Genomic DNA, 19,382 nt, shown 5'->3' with positions numbered 1-19,382 from the left:
AACATTCCCCGGGGAGAGGACTGGGGTTGGCGGTGTGAACACAGCCTGCAGGGGGTTAGGGCACCACGGCTAGCCAGGAGGGAGTCTGGGGAAAAGACTGGACCTGCCGAAGAGGCAAGAGACTTTTTCTTCCTGCTTTGTTTCCTGGTGTGTGAGGAGTGGGGATTAAGAGCGCTGCTTAAAGGAGTTCCAGAGACAGGCGCCAGTCGCGGCTAAAAGCGCGGACCCCAGAGACGGGCAAGAGACGCTAAGGTTGCTGCTGCTGCCACCAAGAGGCCTATGTGCGAGCACAGGTCACTATCCACACCCCCCATCTGGGGAGCCTGTGCAGCCCGCCACTGCCAAGGGCCCGGGATCCAGGGACAACTTCCCCAGGAGAACGCACAGCGCGCCTTAGGCTGGTGCAACGTCCCGCTGGCCTCTGCTGCCGCCGGCTCGCCCTACACTCCGTACCCCTCCCTCCTCCCGGCCTGAGTGAGCCAGAGCCCCCGCATCAGTGGCTCCTTTAACCCCATCCTGTCTGAGCGAAGAACAGACGCCCTCCTGCGACCTACACGCAGAAGCAGGGCCAAATCCAAAGCAGAGCCCATGGAGCTGTGAGAACAAAGAGAAAGGGAAATCTCTCCCAGCAGCCTCAGGAGCAGCGGATTAAAGCTCCACAATCAACTTGATGTACCCTGCAGCTGTGGAATACCTGAATAGACAACGAATCATCTCAAATTGAGGAGGTGGATTTTGAGAGCAAGATTTATTATTTTTTCCCCATTTCCTCTTTTTGTGAGTGTGTATGTGTATGCTTCTGTGTGAGATTTTGTCTGTATAGCTGCTTCCACCATTTGTCCAAGGGTTCTATCCGTCCGTGTTTTTTTTTTCTTTAAAAAAAATTTTTCTTCATAATAATCATTTTTTATTTTAATAATTTTATTTTATCCTTATTTTATCTTCTTTCGTTCTTTCTTTCCTTCCTCCCTCCCTCCCTCCCTTTCTTTCTTTCTTTCTTTCCTTTCTTTCTTTCTTCCTTCCTTCCTTCCTTTCTTTGTTTCTTTCTTTCTTTTTTCTTTCTTCCTTTCTTTCTTTCTACTTTTTCTCCCTTTTATTCTGAGCAGTGTGGATGAAAGGCTCTTGGTGATGCAGCCAGGAGTCTATGCTGTGCCTCTGAGGTGGGAGAGACAACTGCAGGACACTGGTCCACAAGAGACCCCCCCAGCTCCATATAATATCAAACGCCAAATATCCCCCAGAGATCTCCATCTCAACAGCAGCACCCAGCTTCACTCAACGACCAGCAAGCTACAGTGCTGGACATCCTATGCCAAACAACTAGCAAGACAGGAACACAACCCCACCCATTAGCAGAAAGGCTGCCTAAAATCATAATAGGTCCACAGATACCACAAAACACACCACCAAACGTAGACCTGCCCACCAGAAAGATAAGATCAAGCCTCATTCATCAGAACACAGGCACTAGTCTGTGTAGGAAGCCTACACAACCCACTGAACCAACTTTAGTCACTGGGGACAGACACCAAAAACAACAGGAACTACAATCCTGCAGCCTGCAAAAAGGAGACCCCAAACACAGTAAGATAAGCAAAATGAGAAGACAGAAAAACACACAGCAGATGAAAGAGCAAGGTAAAAACCCACCGACCTAACAAATGAAGAGGAAATAGGCAGTCTACCTGAAAAATAATTCAGAATAATGATAGTAAAAATGATCCAAAATCTTGGAAATAGAATAGACAAAATGCAAGAAACATTTAACAAGGACCTAGAAGAACTAAAGAGGAAACAAGCAACGGTGAACAACACAATAAATGAAATTAAAAATACTCTAGAAGGGATCAATAGCAGAATAACTGAGGCAGAAGAACAGATAAGTGACCTGGAAGATAAAATAGGGGAAATAACTACGGCAGAGCGGAATAAAGAAAAAAGAATGAAAAGAACTGACAACAGTCTCAGAGACCTCTGGGACAACATTAAATGCACCAACATTCGAATTATAGGAGTTCCAGAAGAAGAAGAGAAAAAGAAAGGGACTTGAGAAAATATTTGAAGAGATTATAATTGAAAACTTCCCTAATAATGGGAAAAGAAATAGTTAATCAAGTCCAGTAAGCACAGAGAGTTCCATACACGATAAATCCAAGGAGAAATACTCCAAGACACATATTAATCAAACTGTCAAAAATTAAATACAAAGAAAACATATTAAAAGCAGCAAGGGAAAAACAACAAATAACACACAGGGAATCCCCATAAGGTTAACAGCTGATCTTTCAGCAGAAACTCTGCAAGCCAGAAGGCACTAGCACGACATATTTAAAGTGATGAAGGAGAAAAACCTGCAACCAAGATTACTCTACCCAGCAAGGATCTCATTCAGATTTGATGGAGAAATTAAAACCTTTACAGACAAGCAAAAGCTGAGAGAGTTCAGCACCACCAAACTAGCTTTACAACAAATGCTAAAGGAAATTCTCTAGCCAAGAAACACAAGAGAAGGAAAAGACCTACAATAATGAACACAAAACAACTAAGAAAATGGGAATAGGAACATACATATCGATAATTACCTTAAATGTAAATGGACTAAGTGCTCCCACCAAAAGACATAGATTGGCTGAATCGATAATAAACAAGACTCATATATATGCTGTCTACAAGAGATCCACTTCAGACCTAGAGACACATACAGACTGAAAGTAAGGGGATGGAAAAAGATATTCCATGCAAATGGAAACCAAAAGAAAGCTGGAGTAGCAATTCTCATATCACACAAAATAGACTTTAAAATAAAGACTATTAGAAGAAACAAAGAAGGACACTATATAATGATCAAGGGATCGATCCAGGAAGAAGATATAACAATTGTAAATATTTATGCACCCAACATAGGAGCAACGCAATACATAAGGCAAATACTAACAGCCATAAAAGGGGAAATCGACAGTAACACATTCATAGTAGGGGACTTTAACACCCCACTTTCACCAATGGACAGATCATCCAAAATGAAAATAAATAAGGAAACACAAGCTTTAAATAATACATTAAACAAGATGGACTTAATTAATATTTATAGGAAATTCCATCCAAAAACAAAAGAATACACATTTTTTTCAAATGCTCATGGAACATTCTGCAGTATAGATCATATTTTGGGTCAAAAGCAAGCCTTGGTAAATTTAAGAAAATTTTAATTGTATCAAGTACCTTTTCCAACCACAATGCTATGAGACTAGATATCAATTACAGGAAAAGATCTGTAAAAAATACAAACACATGGAGGCTAAACAATACACTACTAAATAACCAAGAGATCACTGAAGAAATCAAAGAGGAAATCAAAAAATACCTAGAAACAGATGACAATGAAAACACGAGGACCCAAAACCTAAGGAATTCAGCAAAAGCAGTTCTAAGAGGGAAGTTTATAGCAATACAATCCTACCTTAAGAAAAAGGAAACATCTCGAATAAACAACCTAACCTTGCACCTAAAGCAATTGAGAAAGAAGAACAAAAAACCCCCAAATTTAGAAGAAGGAAAGAAATCATAAAGATCAGATCAGAAATAAATGAAAAAGAAATGAAGGAAATGATAGCAAAGATCAATAAAACTAAAAGGTGGTTCTTTGAGAAGATAAACAAAATTGATAAACCATTAGCCAGACTCATCAAGAAAAAAAGGGAGAGACTCAAATCAATAGAATTAGAAATGAAAAAGGAGAAGTAACAACTGACACAGCAGAAATACCAAACATCATGGGAGATTACTACAAGCAACTCTGTGCCCATAAAATGGACAACCTGGAAGAAATGGACAAATTCTTAGAAATGCACAACCTGCCAAGACTGAATCAGGAAGAAACAGAAAATATGAACAGACCAATCACGAGCACTGAAATTGAAACTGTGATTAAAAATCTTCAAACAAACAAAAGCCCAGGACCAGATGGCTTCACAGGTGAATTCTATCTAACATTTAGAGAAGAGTTAACACCTATCCTTCTCAAACACTTCCAAAATATAGCGGAGGGAGGAACACTCCCAAATTCGTTCTACGAAGCCACCATCAACCTGATACCAAAACCAAACAAGGATGTCACAAAGAAAGAAGACTACAGGCCAATATCACTGATGAACATAGATGCAAAAATCCTCAACAAAATACTAGCAAACAGAATCCAACAGCACATGAAAAGGATCATGCACCATGATCAAGCGGAGTTTATTCCAGGAATGCAAGGATTCTTCAATATACACAAATCAATCAACGTGATACACCATATTAACAAATTGAAGGAGAAACGCCATATGATCATCTCAATAGATACAGAGAAAGCTTTCGACAAAATTCAACACCAATTTATGATAAAAACCCTGCAGAAAGCAGGCATAGAGGGAACTTTTGTCAACATAATAAAGGCCATATATGACAAGCCCACAGCCACATTGTCCTCAAGGTGAAAAATTGAAAGAATTTCCGCTAAGATCAGGAACAAGACAAGGTTGCCGAGTCTCACCACTCTTATTCAACATAGTTTTGGAAGTTTTAGCCACAGCAATCAGAGAAGGAAAGGAAATAAAAGGAATCCAAATCGGAAAAGAAGAAGTTAAGCTGTCACTGTTTGCAGATGACATGATACTAGACATAGAGCATCCTAAAGATGCTACCAGAAAACTACTAGAGCTAATCAATGAATTTGGTAAAGTAGCAGGATACAAAATTAATGCACAGAAATCTCTGGCATTCCTATACACTAATGATGAAAAATCTGAAAGTGAAATCAAGAAAACACTCCCATTTACCATTGCAACAACAAAAAAATAAAATATCTAGGAATAAACCTACCTAAGGAGACAAAAGACCTGTATGCAGAAAATTATGACACTGATGAAAGAAATTAAAGATGATACAAATAGATGGAGAGATATACCATGTTCTTAGATTGGAAGAATCAACATTGTGAAAATGACTCTACTACCCAAAGCAATCTACAGATTCAATGCAATTCCTATCAAATTACCACTGGCCTTTTTCACAGAACTAGAACAAAAAATTTCACAATCTGTATGGAAACACAAAAGACCCCGAATAGCCAAAGCAATCCTGAGAATGAAAAATGGAGCTGGAGGAATCAGGCTCCCTGACTTCAGACTATACTACAAAGCTACAGTAATCAAGACAGTATGGTACTGGCACAAAAACAGAAATATAGATCAATGGAACAGGATAGAAAGCGCAGAGATAAACCCATGCACATATGGTCACCTTATCTTTGATGAAGGAGGCAGGAATGTACAGTGGAGAAAGGACAGCCTCTTCAATAAGTGGTGCTGGGAAGACAGGACAGGTACATGTAAAAGTATGAGATTAGATCACTCCTTAACACCATACACAAAAAATAAGCTCAAAATGGATTAAAGACCTAAATGTAAGGCCAGAAGCTCTCAAACTCTTAGAGGAAAACATAGGCAGAACACTCTATGACATAAATCACAGCAAGATCCTTTTTGACCTACCTCCTAGAGAAATGGAAATAAAAACAAAAATAAACAAATGGGACCTAATGAAACTTCAAAGCTTTTGCACAGCAAAGGAAACCATAAACAAGACCAAAAGACAACTCTCAGAATGGGAGAAAATATCTGCAAATGAAGCAACTGACAAAGGATTAATCTCCAAAATTTACAAGCAGCTCATGCAGCTCAATAACAAAAAAACAAACAACCGAATCCAAAAAATGGGTAGATGACCTAAATAGACATTTCTCCAAAGAAGATATACAGATTGGCAACAAACACATGAAAGAATGCTCAACAGCATTAATCATTAGGGAAATGCACATCAAAACTACAATGAGATATCATCTCACTCCAGTCAGAATGGCCATCATCAAAAAATCTAGAAACAATAAATGCTTGAGAGGGTGTGGAAAAAAGGGAACACTCTTGCACCGCTGGTGGGAATGTGAATTGGTACAGCCATTATGGAGAATAGTATGGAGGTTCCTTAAAAATCTACAAATAGAACTACCATATGACCCAGCAATCCCACTACTGGGCATATTCCCTGAGAAAACCATAATTCAAAAAGAGTCATGTACCAAAGTGTTCATTGCAGCTCTATTTACAGTGGCCCAGTGATGGAATCAACCTAAGTGTCCATTATCAGATGAATGGATAAAGAAGATGTGGCACATATATACAATGGAATATTACTCAGCCATAAAAAGAAACGAAATTGAGCTATTTGTAATGAGGTGGATGGGCCTAGAGTCTGTCATACAGAGTGAAGTATGTCAGAAAGAGAAAGACAAATACCGTATGCTAACACATATGTATGGAATTTAAGAAAAAAAATGTCATGAAGAACCTATGGGTAAGACAGGTATAAAGACACAGACCTACTAGAGAATGTACTTGAGGATATGGGGAGGGGGAAGGGTAAGCTGTGACAAAGTGAGAGAGTGGCACGGACATATATACACTACCAAACGTAAAATAGATAGCTAGTGGGAAGCAGCCGCATAGCACAGGGAGATCAGCTCGGTGCTTTGTGACCACCTAGAGGGGTGGGATAGGGAGGGTGGGAGGGAGCGAGACACAAGAGGGAGGAGATATGGGAACATATGTATATGTATAACTGATTCACTTTGTTATAAAGCAGAAACTAACACACCATTGTAAAGCAATTATACTCCAATAAAGATGTAAAAAAAAATTCCCGAATTTATTTTACCTTTATGTGCTAATGTGAATATTATAATGCATCCTTCTTGTCTTGAGACTTTTTGAAAAAGCTTTGGGTGAAAACAATAGAATTCTGATAAAACCTATGTAATATATTAATAACTAAAGTAGTAAAGAATTTAGCTTGTCAGACTCTTGACAACAGATATTTATATATCTATAAATTTAGTAAAATTTAGAAAATCATCACTATGAATATGATATGATACTTTTAATTTAAAAATCACCCAAGTCACACCTCCACAAATTAGTAAGTAGAACTAGAATGCTGACTGCCGGCATTTCTGTCTCATGTGAATTTAAAATGAGATAATTGAAGACAAAATGCCAGCCAGATAATGAGAATCTGAAATAAGTATGAAAGGATCTCAAGATTGGCATGAAACTGGAAGTCATATGCAAAAAGAAAATGAATTTTATCAAAGGGCTTACTATAGAGTGTACAATGAACTAAAATGTGGACAAGAATATTAAATAACGGAAAGTGTTAGGTTCAGTTGTACCCACATAAAGAATATAGACGAATGTGAACAATTTATTATTTAGAAAATCTTTGTATGATTTTCCTTTCCCCACTAATGAATCTCTTAACCTCCAGGAGATTTCAGCCTGGAGAGGGATTTATAGAGGTTTGGTTTACAGGCCTGAAAGAAATAAGGCTATGAGCAAGATTTTGGGAAAGAGTCCTAAGTAGAGACATTCTAAATCAAACTAAACACCTTAGTCAGTGTTCAGTTTACTTTTTCTCCCCACAATATTTTTCTGCTTCTCATATGAATTTGATAATACTTAAGCTACAAAAAGAGAGTGGCTTGGATATGTCAGCAGCAGTGTGATTGGTCACATTATTAGAGTACTTTTATAATCTCCAGATGCTGACTTACTGTCCACCAAAGGTTTCGCTGAACTTTCATAACCTTGTTCTACTGAGCTCCAAACTAACCCTTGTATATTCTATACTATAGCCAAGGTACATACCTTGCATCATGCCAGAAAAAAAGAAGAATCCATGGTACTCTGCTTAGAAACTAGTAGTAGATGTCAAATCCAATGAATTCAGTTGCTATCTTTCAGTTGTATATCTTTACTATACTCTTACACTTAATATACTTTCCTCAACTTTTAAGGCTTCTCTTGTCTGGCTCCTTCTATCCAGAATCCTCCTTAGGCTTCTCTCATCACCAACATGTCTGATATTGGTATCTTCAGGCACCATTCTTAGCCATTTATTTTTCTAACTACACACTGTTCTCACACTGGACATTTCTTCCCTTCCTTCGTTTCTGCATTGCTGCTGAAGTCTATTTGTATCTCTGACCTGACTCTCCCACTTCCTTTAGATCCCCACAAGGTAACTCACATACAGGATGATCAACTCAGAACTCATTCCTTTTACTGTGTTTCCTGATTTTACAAACAGCCCAGTATCCACACAATTCCCCAAGCAGCAAATAGGAAACTGTGTCATGTTTCCCTTTCTCTCCATTTAGTCATTAAATCCTGGGAATTCTAGTACCTAAACACCATTCAGAATTTGTTTCCTTCTCACTAATACTGGCTCAATTAACAACCTTATCATTTTTATGATCGGATTACCAAAACCTTCCGACTTCAGTAGCTTCTAAGTAGTTTCCCTGTATCCAATTTTGTCTTTTCCAATACATGCCTCATACCACTACCAAAGTCTTCTTTGTAAAACATTTCATACAGATGTCCTTCCATGACGCTTCACTGCCTTCAGGATAAAATCTAAATTACTTGGGAGAGATCTGTCCTAACATGACCCTACCTACCTGGTTAGATTCTTCTGGCTTTTCTCTGCAGGACTCTATGCATCATCTATACTGTGCTACATCTGGGGAGATCAGGGAGAGCTTGCATGAGCTCCATCACACTCTAAACGTTCTATTTTCTCTGTGTAGGAATGCTCTCCCTCTCATTCTTATTTATGTAACTTACAGTTACATTCAAGACTTAGCTTAGCAACTACTTTAAGAAGTGTTTCCTACCCTGGCATTCTCCTCCTTCCTTTTGGATTGATTCAAATAGGCATTCTCTGTATCCCACAGCAACCAGTGTTTTCATAGCAATAATGACACTGCATATGTATATTTTCTTGTCTGTCTCTCCAATTAGATACTCATCTTCTAAAGTAAAGTACCATATTTTCCTTATTTCTACATCCTCTGAGTTCCAACTCATAGTAGTTACTCATTAAATATTTAATAGGCAAATGGACTATAATGGAGTGGGTTCTAAAGTTAACACATAGATTATGAGGTATAACCAAAATCATCCTTGGAAATTCCTTAGGAAGGTACTACACTGAAGACCAATATACTGTCTCAATATAGTTAAGCTCAGCACAGTTTTTCCTCTAGCACTGAAATAATATAGTTTCTTTAGATGAACACCTCTACTTACAATGCACTTAATGACAATGTTTTATAAAAACTATGTATTTTTAAGCACTAGAATTTATATCCCATGAAACTCTAAGGATGGCAAGTAGAAACTGACGTGGAATAAAAGAATAGCAAATTTCTCTCTCAGCTTCAGGTCACTCTGAATATACTCAGCAAGCGGAATGGCAGAATCACCATTTCCTTCTTTCCTTCCCTTCCACTCTCCTTCCTCCCCTCCCTCTCTCCCTCCTTCCCTCCTTCCTTCCTATCTATCTATGTTATCTCTTGCTGGGCCTATTTCTTTGAATTCATATAAATTAAATAAAATTATTATATGACTCCATTGTACTGATACGCCTATAAGCAGCCACTGTTGATTTTTCACAACGAGTATTTCTCTCATAATCTACTTCCACCAAGATTATGTAGTGCTTTAAACAATATTGGCAAATGCAGGGATAATAACAAGCATGGCCATGAGCATGCTAAACTCTTGTGCGGTCTATCAGGCTGAAAGAAGTCCAGATAGTCACAAAAATGTGAAGAAAGTATAAGAAAAGAAATGTCTCAGCTGTTGATCTTATGCTTCAAAATAAACATTCCAGAACATAGGCTAAAAGAATACTATTGCTAATTAAAAATCAACAGACAATAAATATGAATTGAGTGAAAACTTAGCTAGTTATAATTAACTTCAATGGGTCCACTAAAGAAGCCTATCTCTGGGCAAACACTGGATAGAAAGAGATTTGAGGATGCTGCCATTTGGGTGAGTACTATCAATTTACCAGAGCTTACTTTTCAACAGGCTAGTATTCTCTGCTCAAGTTTCCTAGATACCACACAGACATTCCACATTTGGGAAACTCATGGTGTATCAATAAGTGTTGGTATGGATTGTTTGTATGAATTTGTAGATTTCTGTACTTTAATTCTCTCTACTTCAATCTTATTTCAAAAACGTAAGTTCTACATTTAGTAGTTTTTCTACAGCAATTGAGTTTTCTGCATTTCTAGGAAGCATCCCTGAGCAGAATAATGGCATGGTGAACCTAAAGCAAAACCAAAATAAAATAAGTCACCATAAGCATATACTGAATATAGATTTCCTTCTCAGATAAGTTTAATAGGTGAAATAATCCCATCGCTAAAGAAAACCATCTGGCTAGTCTGAAAATATGCTTTTGTGTAAAAAAAAATTTTTTTAACAGTCATCAATTGATTAATCGCCGAAGTACTCTATGTTTAGAATAAAAGTGCAGGTGCCACCTAGCTCCCTCTACTAAGCTTCTAGGCAGCTTCCCTTCATCCCACCATCCAAAATTCTTCTTTCTTTCCTGTGAAGTCCCATGGTCCTTAATCTATGCTTCTGATAAAAGTGATAATTATCACTTTACACTTAGTATAAATTTTGTACCTAATCTTCCCCACTAGATCATAAACTCTTTGAGGGTAAAAGTTATGTTTAATTGAGATTTGTATGCCCCATAGTATCTACCAGTGTGCCCTGCTCATAATAAATATGTACTTTATAAATACACTCAAAGATACTTCCTCCTGTAAAAGCATTTTCAGCTTTTTTTCTAAAGTAAACTATATACCATATTACTTTCTATTTTTCTTCCTATTTCTCAGCAGTTCCTAGTTTACCACTTTTGCTAACTACTTTCATCCCTGTTCCCTGAGGAAATCTGTTCATCTATTCACTTATTTACTCATTCAAAACATCCAATAAATATTTGAAGGTGCCAGAGTTATACCAGTAAGTCCCTTAGGGAGCTCTGAGTCTAGTAGGAAAGATAGACAAGTAAATACATAATTATAAAACAATGTGCTAATTTTTGTAATAGATGCAAACACGTGATACTGTCTAAGAGTACTTCTGCAATTTAAGAGTGCTTCTCCAAGGTTTTGCCTGCAGTTTATCATTTCCCTACGTAATATTCTCTCCCCTGGTCATCCATCCATCCATCCCTCCATCCATCTGCCTGCCTATCTTCCTTCCTTCAATTTTAATACACAAAATACAAAAGCTGCACAAGAATAAATAAGTGAAAAATAAGTTGTCCTCCCATCTTTTCCCCAGTGACTCAGCTTGTCTTCCCAAAGGTAAGCAATAATGTCCAGTACATAATTTCAGAGATACTCAATGTACACACATATATGGTCTTACTTTAACACAATAGAAGCATACTTTATATTCTGTCTGCACCTTGTTTTTCTTATTTCATAACATATCTTAGAAATTGCCTTGTCTCAGCCCATATTGGGCTACCTCATTCTTTTTAATGGATATAAAGTATTTCATTGCGTGGATGTAACACTGATTAAGCAGTCTCCTTACTGAATGCTCATTTAAGGTACTACAATAGTGCAATGAATATATTTATCCATATATTATTCTGTGGTATATTTGTGAGTATGTTTGTAGGATAAATTCCTGGAAATGAAATTGCTGGGTCCCAGAATACGTGCTCTTTCAATTTTGATAGATACTAACATAGAAGTTTCACCAATTTCATTTCCCACAAAATATGAAATATCCACTTCCATAACTTAAGTTACAGTCTTGATGGGAATGGCTCCCAAATCTGTATCCATATTCTGACCCTTTATTTATTCTCTGTGATATCTCCACATATGTTTTTCTTAGAACCTTAGGAAAAAGCTTTCCAAACCCAAATTTATAATTTTACCCTTAACACATTCTTCATAAACTCACTGTATATATTAATTTTCCTGATCCCAACCAAAAGTCACTTTTGATATGTCTTTTTTTAAAATAAATGTATTAATTTTATTTATTTATTTTTGACTGTGTTGGGTCTTTGCTGCTGCACGTGGGCTTTCTCTAGTTGTTGCGAGCCAGGGCTACTCTTCGTTGCGGTGCATGTGCTTCTTATTGCGGTGACTTCTCCTGTTGCAGTGCACGGGCTCTAAGCGCGTAAGCTTCAATAGCTGTGGCATGAGGGCTCAGTAGTTGTGGCTCGCGGGCTCTAGAGCGCAGGCTCAGTAGTTGTGGTGCACGGGCTTAGTTGCTCTGCGGCATGTGGGATCTTCCCGGAACAGGGTTTGAGCCTGTGTCCCCTACGCTGGCAGGCGGATTCTTAACCACTGCACCAGCAGAGAAGTCCCATGCCTGGGCTATTATAATCTAACTATTCAACTTCTTCCTCTGTGCTTGCCTACCAGTGATTCTGCTCATATCATCCTCTCCGCCTGAAATATCCTCTCAAATCAGTTCCCCTGATGAAGTCTCATTAAGCCTACCCTAAATACTAGATCATCCATAACACATTTTCTTTTATGAATTTATTAACACTTAGGTCTTTCACTATATAATAATACACTTATAAGATAAATTTAAAGCTCTTTCACTATATATTCTAATTTGTAATACAGTTATAAGATAAATTATAAATTCTTAACACATTTGGATAAACTCACACTGCCAAGGCACTCAAAATGTGTTTACCAAATGAACGAATGAATTTTTTGCAATGGACTAATTCCTATAAGTCTGATAATTCTATAGGGGAAAATATTGTATAAGGGATATTTTCTTCTTCCTTCCTTCCCTCCTTCCTTCCTCCCTCCCTCCCTCTCTTTCCCTCCCTTCTTTGTTTCTTTCTTTTCCTCCCTCCCTCACCCCCTCTTTTCTTCCATTCCTCCTTCCCTCTCTTCCTTCCCTCCTTTCAGATAATAAGACTATTTTAAGGTCTGTGAGATACAAGCCCTTATTTAATAATTAAACTTATTTCAGAACACTCACAATGTGAAATATTTCCAGTTAACTAGTGCAGTTAATTACATTTTCCCTCCACATTGATTTTGATCAAATATAGGGAGGAGAAAGGATAAAGAATAAAGCAATAGGTAAAATATACTACTAAAATGATTGAATTTCCCTTCAAAACTACAAAATTCCTTAAAAATCCCTTACATACAGTCAAAGTTACTCTAACTACTATGTAGAAGAAGGCAGAACTCAACCACAATGTGCCTATGGCCTATTGTTAAACAGAGTTTAAAATGCACAAAATAATTTTTCATAAGTTTCACAAATCTTTAGGAAGAACTATGTAAAGCATCATAAACCCTCTATTTCAGGTTTTCAAAATTAAAAACCATGATTTTAAAAATCATATCTGTAGTAACATTTTTTTGCATTTAAAAAATTTAGAAAAAAGAGTATGATTAAACATTCCTATACATAGAAGTCATTGTAAAAAATAAATGATCCTTATATTTCATTAGAAAATTATTCAGCTCCCATTTACTAAAATAGTAGAAAGAGCTATACAAATCCCTATCAAGAAGTAGAGAACTGTTACATTATAACTTGTATTGTAAATAAGTTTTAAAAAATAACAATACTACCATGCAAATGCAAGTGCTGGTTATACTTCTTGACTCACCTCTCCCCCATTAACATATTCCATCACAAAACACAAACGGTCTTTTGTCTGGAAGGAATATTTCAAGGACTTGAAATGAAAAAGAAAAAATGTTATATTATAATCCTACATTCTTACAACGGTGTCAAAAAGAGAATACTTAGAAACAGTAAGCATGATTGATAAAATGAATTGTTTTTGTTCCTTAAGAGTGTATTTATTCCCTTAAGAATGCTTAAGTAAAAGTTTATGAGAAATATAAAACAAATTTTGTGAAGATCAGCAATGAGTATTATTTGGGGAAAATTAGAATTATGATTTTTACTAAAAATAAACTTAGTAATTGTTATGAGCACTTCTCAATCTACTGTGTCATCTACTTGAAACTGTATTGGTCCCTAAAGTTCTTATCCATGAGACCTTAAAAGTAAGGCCTACAAATTACTTCAGGGAAAGTCTTAGGAGTACAGTTATAGTGGTTATACTTGGGTTTCTAATATAGTTTCAGTATCACTTCTTGCATAGAGGTCGCATTACATGACCCAATCCAATAGAGTTGTTTCAGATAATCTTATAGGTTATAAAGATATTAAAACTTTAGAGCCAACTATCTTAATACTTTGAAAAATAAACACACAACAATGTAACAAAGTAGGTCTATGTATCTGGTGATACCTCTGAAAAAACCTACTAAATGATCCTAAATCTTTAAAAGTTTCTCCTTTTGAAAGTCTGTTATTTATTTATTTTATTTTTTTGCGGTACGCGGGCCTCTCACTGTTGTGGCCTCTCCCGTTGCGGAGCACAGGCTCCGGACGCGCAGGCTCAGCGGCCATGGCTCACGGGCCCAGCCGCTCCGCGGCCTGTGGGATCTTCCTGGACCGGGGCATGAACCCGTGTCCCCTGCATTGGCAGGCAGACTCTCAACCACTGCGCCACCAGGGGAGCCCTGAAAGTCTGTGATTTTTAATCTTAATACACTTCATTGGAACCAGGAACATACAGAAACTTTGCAAATTATGCCTCTATTACAAGCAATCTAAACGGGACTAAAAAAAAAATCAGTCTGTTTCAAAATAACTAAGTTATATGTATTTAAGTCACAGTTTATACTTTATCTAATGAAGAAAATGTACCATGACTTATCCTATTTTTAACTTAAATGCTATCTTTAAATTTATTTTTAAATGTATTTGCTCTATTTTTTTTAAGGCAGTGAAAGTTATGGGAAGAAAAAGAAATCTCAAAAAACTCATGGGTATATAACGAGAGGACTACAAATGCATGCATATTGTAAACTTAATCCATACATTCTAATAATTTCCCCCAAACTGACTTATCTACAAAGAAAATGTCATACCTAAATAAATGTTATTTAAAATGTTATTTTTCATAGCTTAGATTCTATAATAAAACTCCCTTAAATATAAAATGTTATAACATCTTTCCTCTAAGCACTTACTGTTAAAAAGGGATGTCTAGTGTTCTTTAATACTCTGCTTTCAGTTAAAGTGTGTGCCACTTCATCCTACAAAAGAAAAAGGCAAACCTTTAATATATGTTCTGAGCACAAATAATATAAAAATTTTGCTATTTCTCTAAGACCAGAAGAGGTAAACACAGACACAGAAAAAGATTTTAAAACACATGCTCCCTTTATTGCTAAGCTTCTCTTCCACCAAAAAAAAAATCAAATTAGTGATTTAAATCAGATGGCTATAATGTATAAACTCATATAAATTCAGTCATACTTAAAGTATAGCAATAATGATATAATAATCAGCAAAAATTATCAGGGACACAGAAAATGAAATAGTAAGCCTTTCCCCTTGAAGAGAATGCCTTATAAGTTAACAGCTAGGCATGGAGTAGTTAATATTTCCATGTCTGTATTACATTGTATTCAGGGGGATTTAAAGGATATATTTCATTAAAGATCATAGAATTTGTTGCAAGTCTTCTACCTAAAAGAAAAATCAGTTATTGAAAAGGGGGACACAGTACCTGTATAAGATTTAATTCTTAAAAAAAAGAGATTTAATTCTAAATTATACATTTTAGAAATAAAAACAGAGTATAAAAGCTGTATATTTTTGCTTGTGGCTTTTTTAGCATGCTTCTTTTTTTTTTTTAAAAAAAGGTCACAGCCTATTCTAGGTGACACTTTTTAAATCTGCATATATTTCAAACCAAAAATACACTAAGAGTGTATTTCCCCAATCTTGTACATAAATTTCATCTTGACATCAAAAGTGAACTAGGAAAGATTTCCTCAACATATGGAGAACTGGAAAAATGTTTCATATTTTAAAAATAACACTATCTTAAAGAATGAAAGGAAAGGAAGACAACTGCTGAAACTAACACAGCATCTCTGGTCTCTGCTGCTGCCAAGATCCTGAACAAGGCCCTTACTGGATCAATTTCTTAATATTGCTGGCAAATCACAGTTAGGTTATAAGTAAGACAAGGGAACATTAGGACACTGCATTATATTTATTATTTTTATAAAAGCATCTGACCTTAGTTAGACTTAGCAGATAAATGAGCAATAGACTGATCAAAGATGCTAAAATCCAAAACCCATTCCAAGAGGGAGAGACCAATTCTGTCTGAACAGAAAGTGAAGTGTAATGACATAGTATTTAAAACCAGTGAAATAAAGTATGGGTAAGAAAGCATTCCAGTCTTATTTGTTTAATAAGAACCAGAATTAAGTGCTCAAACAGTATGAAAGTCCCTGTCATATCATACTATAACTTCTAAATTAATTAAAGTAATACCAAATATCTTAATACAAAATAAATAAGCAGAAATGACACCATAACTAAGTTCTGTGCCCACAGTACCTAGCATAATGATTAACATACAGTAAGTACTTATTAATGTTTGTTGAACTTAGCTATTTATCATAGGAATGAATTCCAAGATGTCAAATGTGTGGGACTTCACTCATTCAATCATTTATTCCTTCAATAGATATGAAACAAATATATTCTGGGTATTGTTCTACCCATTGAAGACAGGGCAACTGAACAACACAGACCAAAGTCCTGCCCTCATGGAGCTTTCATTCCAGTTAGTCAGACGGTGGTCAGTATTAATGGAAAAAATAAAAAAGAGAAGTGGATACTGCAGTTTATGAGAATCATATAATGAATGTAAAATACAAGATTAAGGATTATACAGTGGCTCTTTTGAGATATAGAACTGAATTCAATGATTAAAAAACCAAATCCTCGATATGCATTTACTTAATGTTAAGACAGTGCAAGCATAAAGTGGTTTAAAAAAAAGATATGATTCTTTTGCTCATGGAGTTCACATGCTAGTGGACAAGACATAACAAATTTGTAAATATCCAATTTAAGAAATAATTACGAATTCTGATAAGTGATCTGATTTTCTTAAGGGAAAACTGGGGTATCTACTATAGTAAATGGGATAATGAAGGAAAATCAATGCTACTGGAAGATCATACGTTGGGTAATGTGATGGTGTAGGCGATGGAGGATCAGAGGCCCACAGCTGGTTTCTGTTTTTAAGTTTGCTCAGCCTCCTCTGAGAAGGACAGCAAAAACAGGAGGGATCAATCAGGAGACAACTGCAGTACAAGAGTGAAATGAGGATGGCCTGGATGACAGGAACAGCAGGAACAAGAAAAAATGTTTGGAGTATTTTTGAGATATAAAATTAATAGTAAAAACCTAACAGCTATATGCTTCCAACAAGAGGGTAAAGCAGAAGAAATATTTCTTTATATGCAGTCAGAAAGAGATTCACAGAAGACATAACATTTTCCTATTATACTTCAGGATTTTAAGGGATTTGAGGCAGTGAACTAGGAAAAGACTTAAAGAAAGGTAAGTATGAAACCAGAAAAGATATTCTAGTACTTCAGAAAATATTTCTGGCAGATATTTCATTCTATTTTGTTGAAACAAACTCATTATATGTAACAGTTGTTTTTCTAAATCACTTTGTAAGTTTCATGAAAGATTATATTTTTTCTAAATTCTATGATCTGCCTAATCACATTAAAGGAGCCAAGTAAAGATGTAGGTAGGCAAAAGCTAAAAACAATATTTCTTTGTTGTAAGAATGATACCAGAATTAATACCACGTACATATCTTTCATGTATTAAAATGTATTTTCTACCATATTTTTACATCTGATCAAATTAGAATTTCCCCCTTAATGCAAATTTAATGGTACAATATTTCACATACTAATTAGTTTCTGCTATGAAGATAAGGTATGCACAAGCTAAAAAGTAAACACAGATGTCAATAATTTTTAAGTACAGTTAAAAGCAATATGTCAAAACAAAAAGTTATAAATAACAGTGATAAAGCTTAGTGGCTAAAACAATATGATGCTTTTTTAAAAATCCATTTGTTGATCATGATTACAAATGAAGAGTGCTTCGGTATATAATGTAAGTATAATGTTTTCATGAAAAAGCTTTTGAAATATAGTTTCATGTATATTCATCCATGGTAAAATACTAAACAATGAATTTTAAAATCTAATTTCTTTCATAGAAAGAAGTTTACAGAGAATGGAATTTTATTTCTTGCAAACATGAGGCAGAATAGTCTTCCTCATATTTATTTTCTCAATTGTCTCTAATTTATCACTGCCCTCTACTACACAGAGTTTAAAATTCTCCTTTCATTTGCCGCACTTATTGTGCTGTGGTAGTTAGGGGTTGTTTTTGGAGGGGGCACAAGGAGTAAATGACGACAGAGAAACAGGGAAAAGAACATCTCTATTACTGAGGACAAAGGGTGTCATCTCCTTTAATCCTTGTAGTAACTGAGCAGGTTTGGTTTGACTATTCCCATTTTATATGAGGCAATCAAGGTTCACAAAAGTTAAACTGCTCAAGTTGCAGGTGAAAAGGTCAATATTGATCCCATCTAAGTCCAACATCAATGGTCATTTCCACTTCACCACACTGTCTCCCATCTTCAAAAAGCCTGGTACCAACTTAACTAGGTACTTTAACTCTGTTCACATTATTTTCTCCATTTTGACAAGACTATAATGACTGACTTTTATCAGAAGCTGGTTGAACTCAAGATACATCATATCTAAAGCATCTTTTTTTTTTTTTTTTTTTTTTTTTTATCCAGAGCTATAAATGACACTCAGAGGAGGAGATGCAGCAGGTGGGGAAGCAGAGAGAAGAGGGGAGAAGTTTTTACCTTGGCACCTTTATTCTTAATTAAACCACAATGACTACAAGTGATCATTATTTACTTGTTCTGTTTTTGTTTTTTTTTTTAACATCTTTATTGGGACTTGTTCTGTTTTGACAAGCCATATGTCAGCAATCTATACATTTTTCTTCTGTAGCAAAGATGTCATACTTATCAAGCTCTAAATTTTGGGGTTGTAACTTCCCCCTCTTTGGAAAACTTGAGCAATGGCCCAGATGCAGACTTCTAATACTTCCACTCTCCAGCTCTCACACTTTCTCCTCACCGTTCCTTCATTTCTATTGCTATTACCTTTTTTGAGGATCTTTTTCATCTTGATGGAAAAAATGAGAGCACAATTGTTCCCTGTTGTCTATGAATATTATATCACCTTTATCAAATGTTGTTATTTGATACTTATTTTTTTTTTTTTGTGGTATGCAGGCCTCTCACTGCTGTGGCCTCTCCCGTTGCGGAGCACAGGCTCCGGACGCGCAGGCTCAGCGGCCATGGCTCACGGGCCCAGCCGCTCCGCGGCATGTGGGATCTTCCCGGACCGGGGCACGAACCCGTGTCCCCTGCATCGGCAGGCGGACTCTCAACCGCTGTGC

At 36.3% G+C, this 19,382-nt stretch overlaps 1 protein-coding gene across 4 annotated transcripts in view; it reads right to left on the bottom strand.

The window, feature by feature from the left end:
• Positions 1-19,382, bottom strand: part of AKT3 (AKT serine/threonine kinase 3) — a 384,805-nt gene that overhangs the window by 119,051 nt on the left and 246,372 nt on the right. For 2 of the 4 annotated variants that reach the window (XM_082834471.1, XM_082834470.1), the window contains exons 7-8: positions 15,029-15,094; positions 13,588-13,656 (exon numbers count right to left, since the gene is read on the bottom strand). The exons of the other annotated variants lie outside the window; for them this stretch is intronic. In XM_082834471.1, the coding sequence (XP_082690597.1) occupies positions 13,588-13,656; positions 15,029-15,094 (135 nt within the window). The remainder of the gene's footprint in view (positions 1-13,587; positions 13,657-15,028; positions 15,095-19,382) is intronic. 4 annotated transcript variants of the gene reach the window in all.

The sequence above is a fragment of the Leucopleurus acutus genome (assembly GCF_964270905.1).
Source record: "Leucopleurus acutus genome assembly, chromosome: 2".
NCBI lineage: Eukaryota > Metazoa > Chordata > Mammalia > Artiodactyla > Delphinidae > Leucopleurus > Leucopleurus acutus.
Note: the sequence above shows the minus strand (reverse complement) of the source record. Positions and strands in the feature narration are given on the sequence as shown.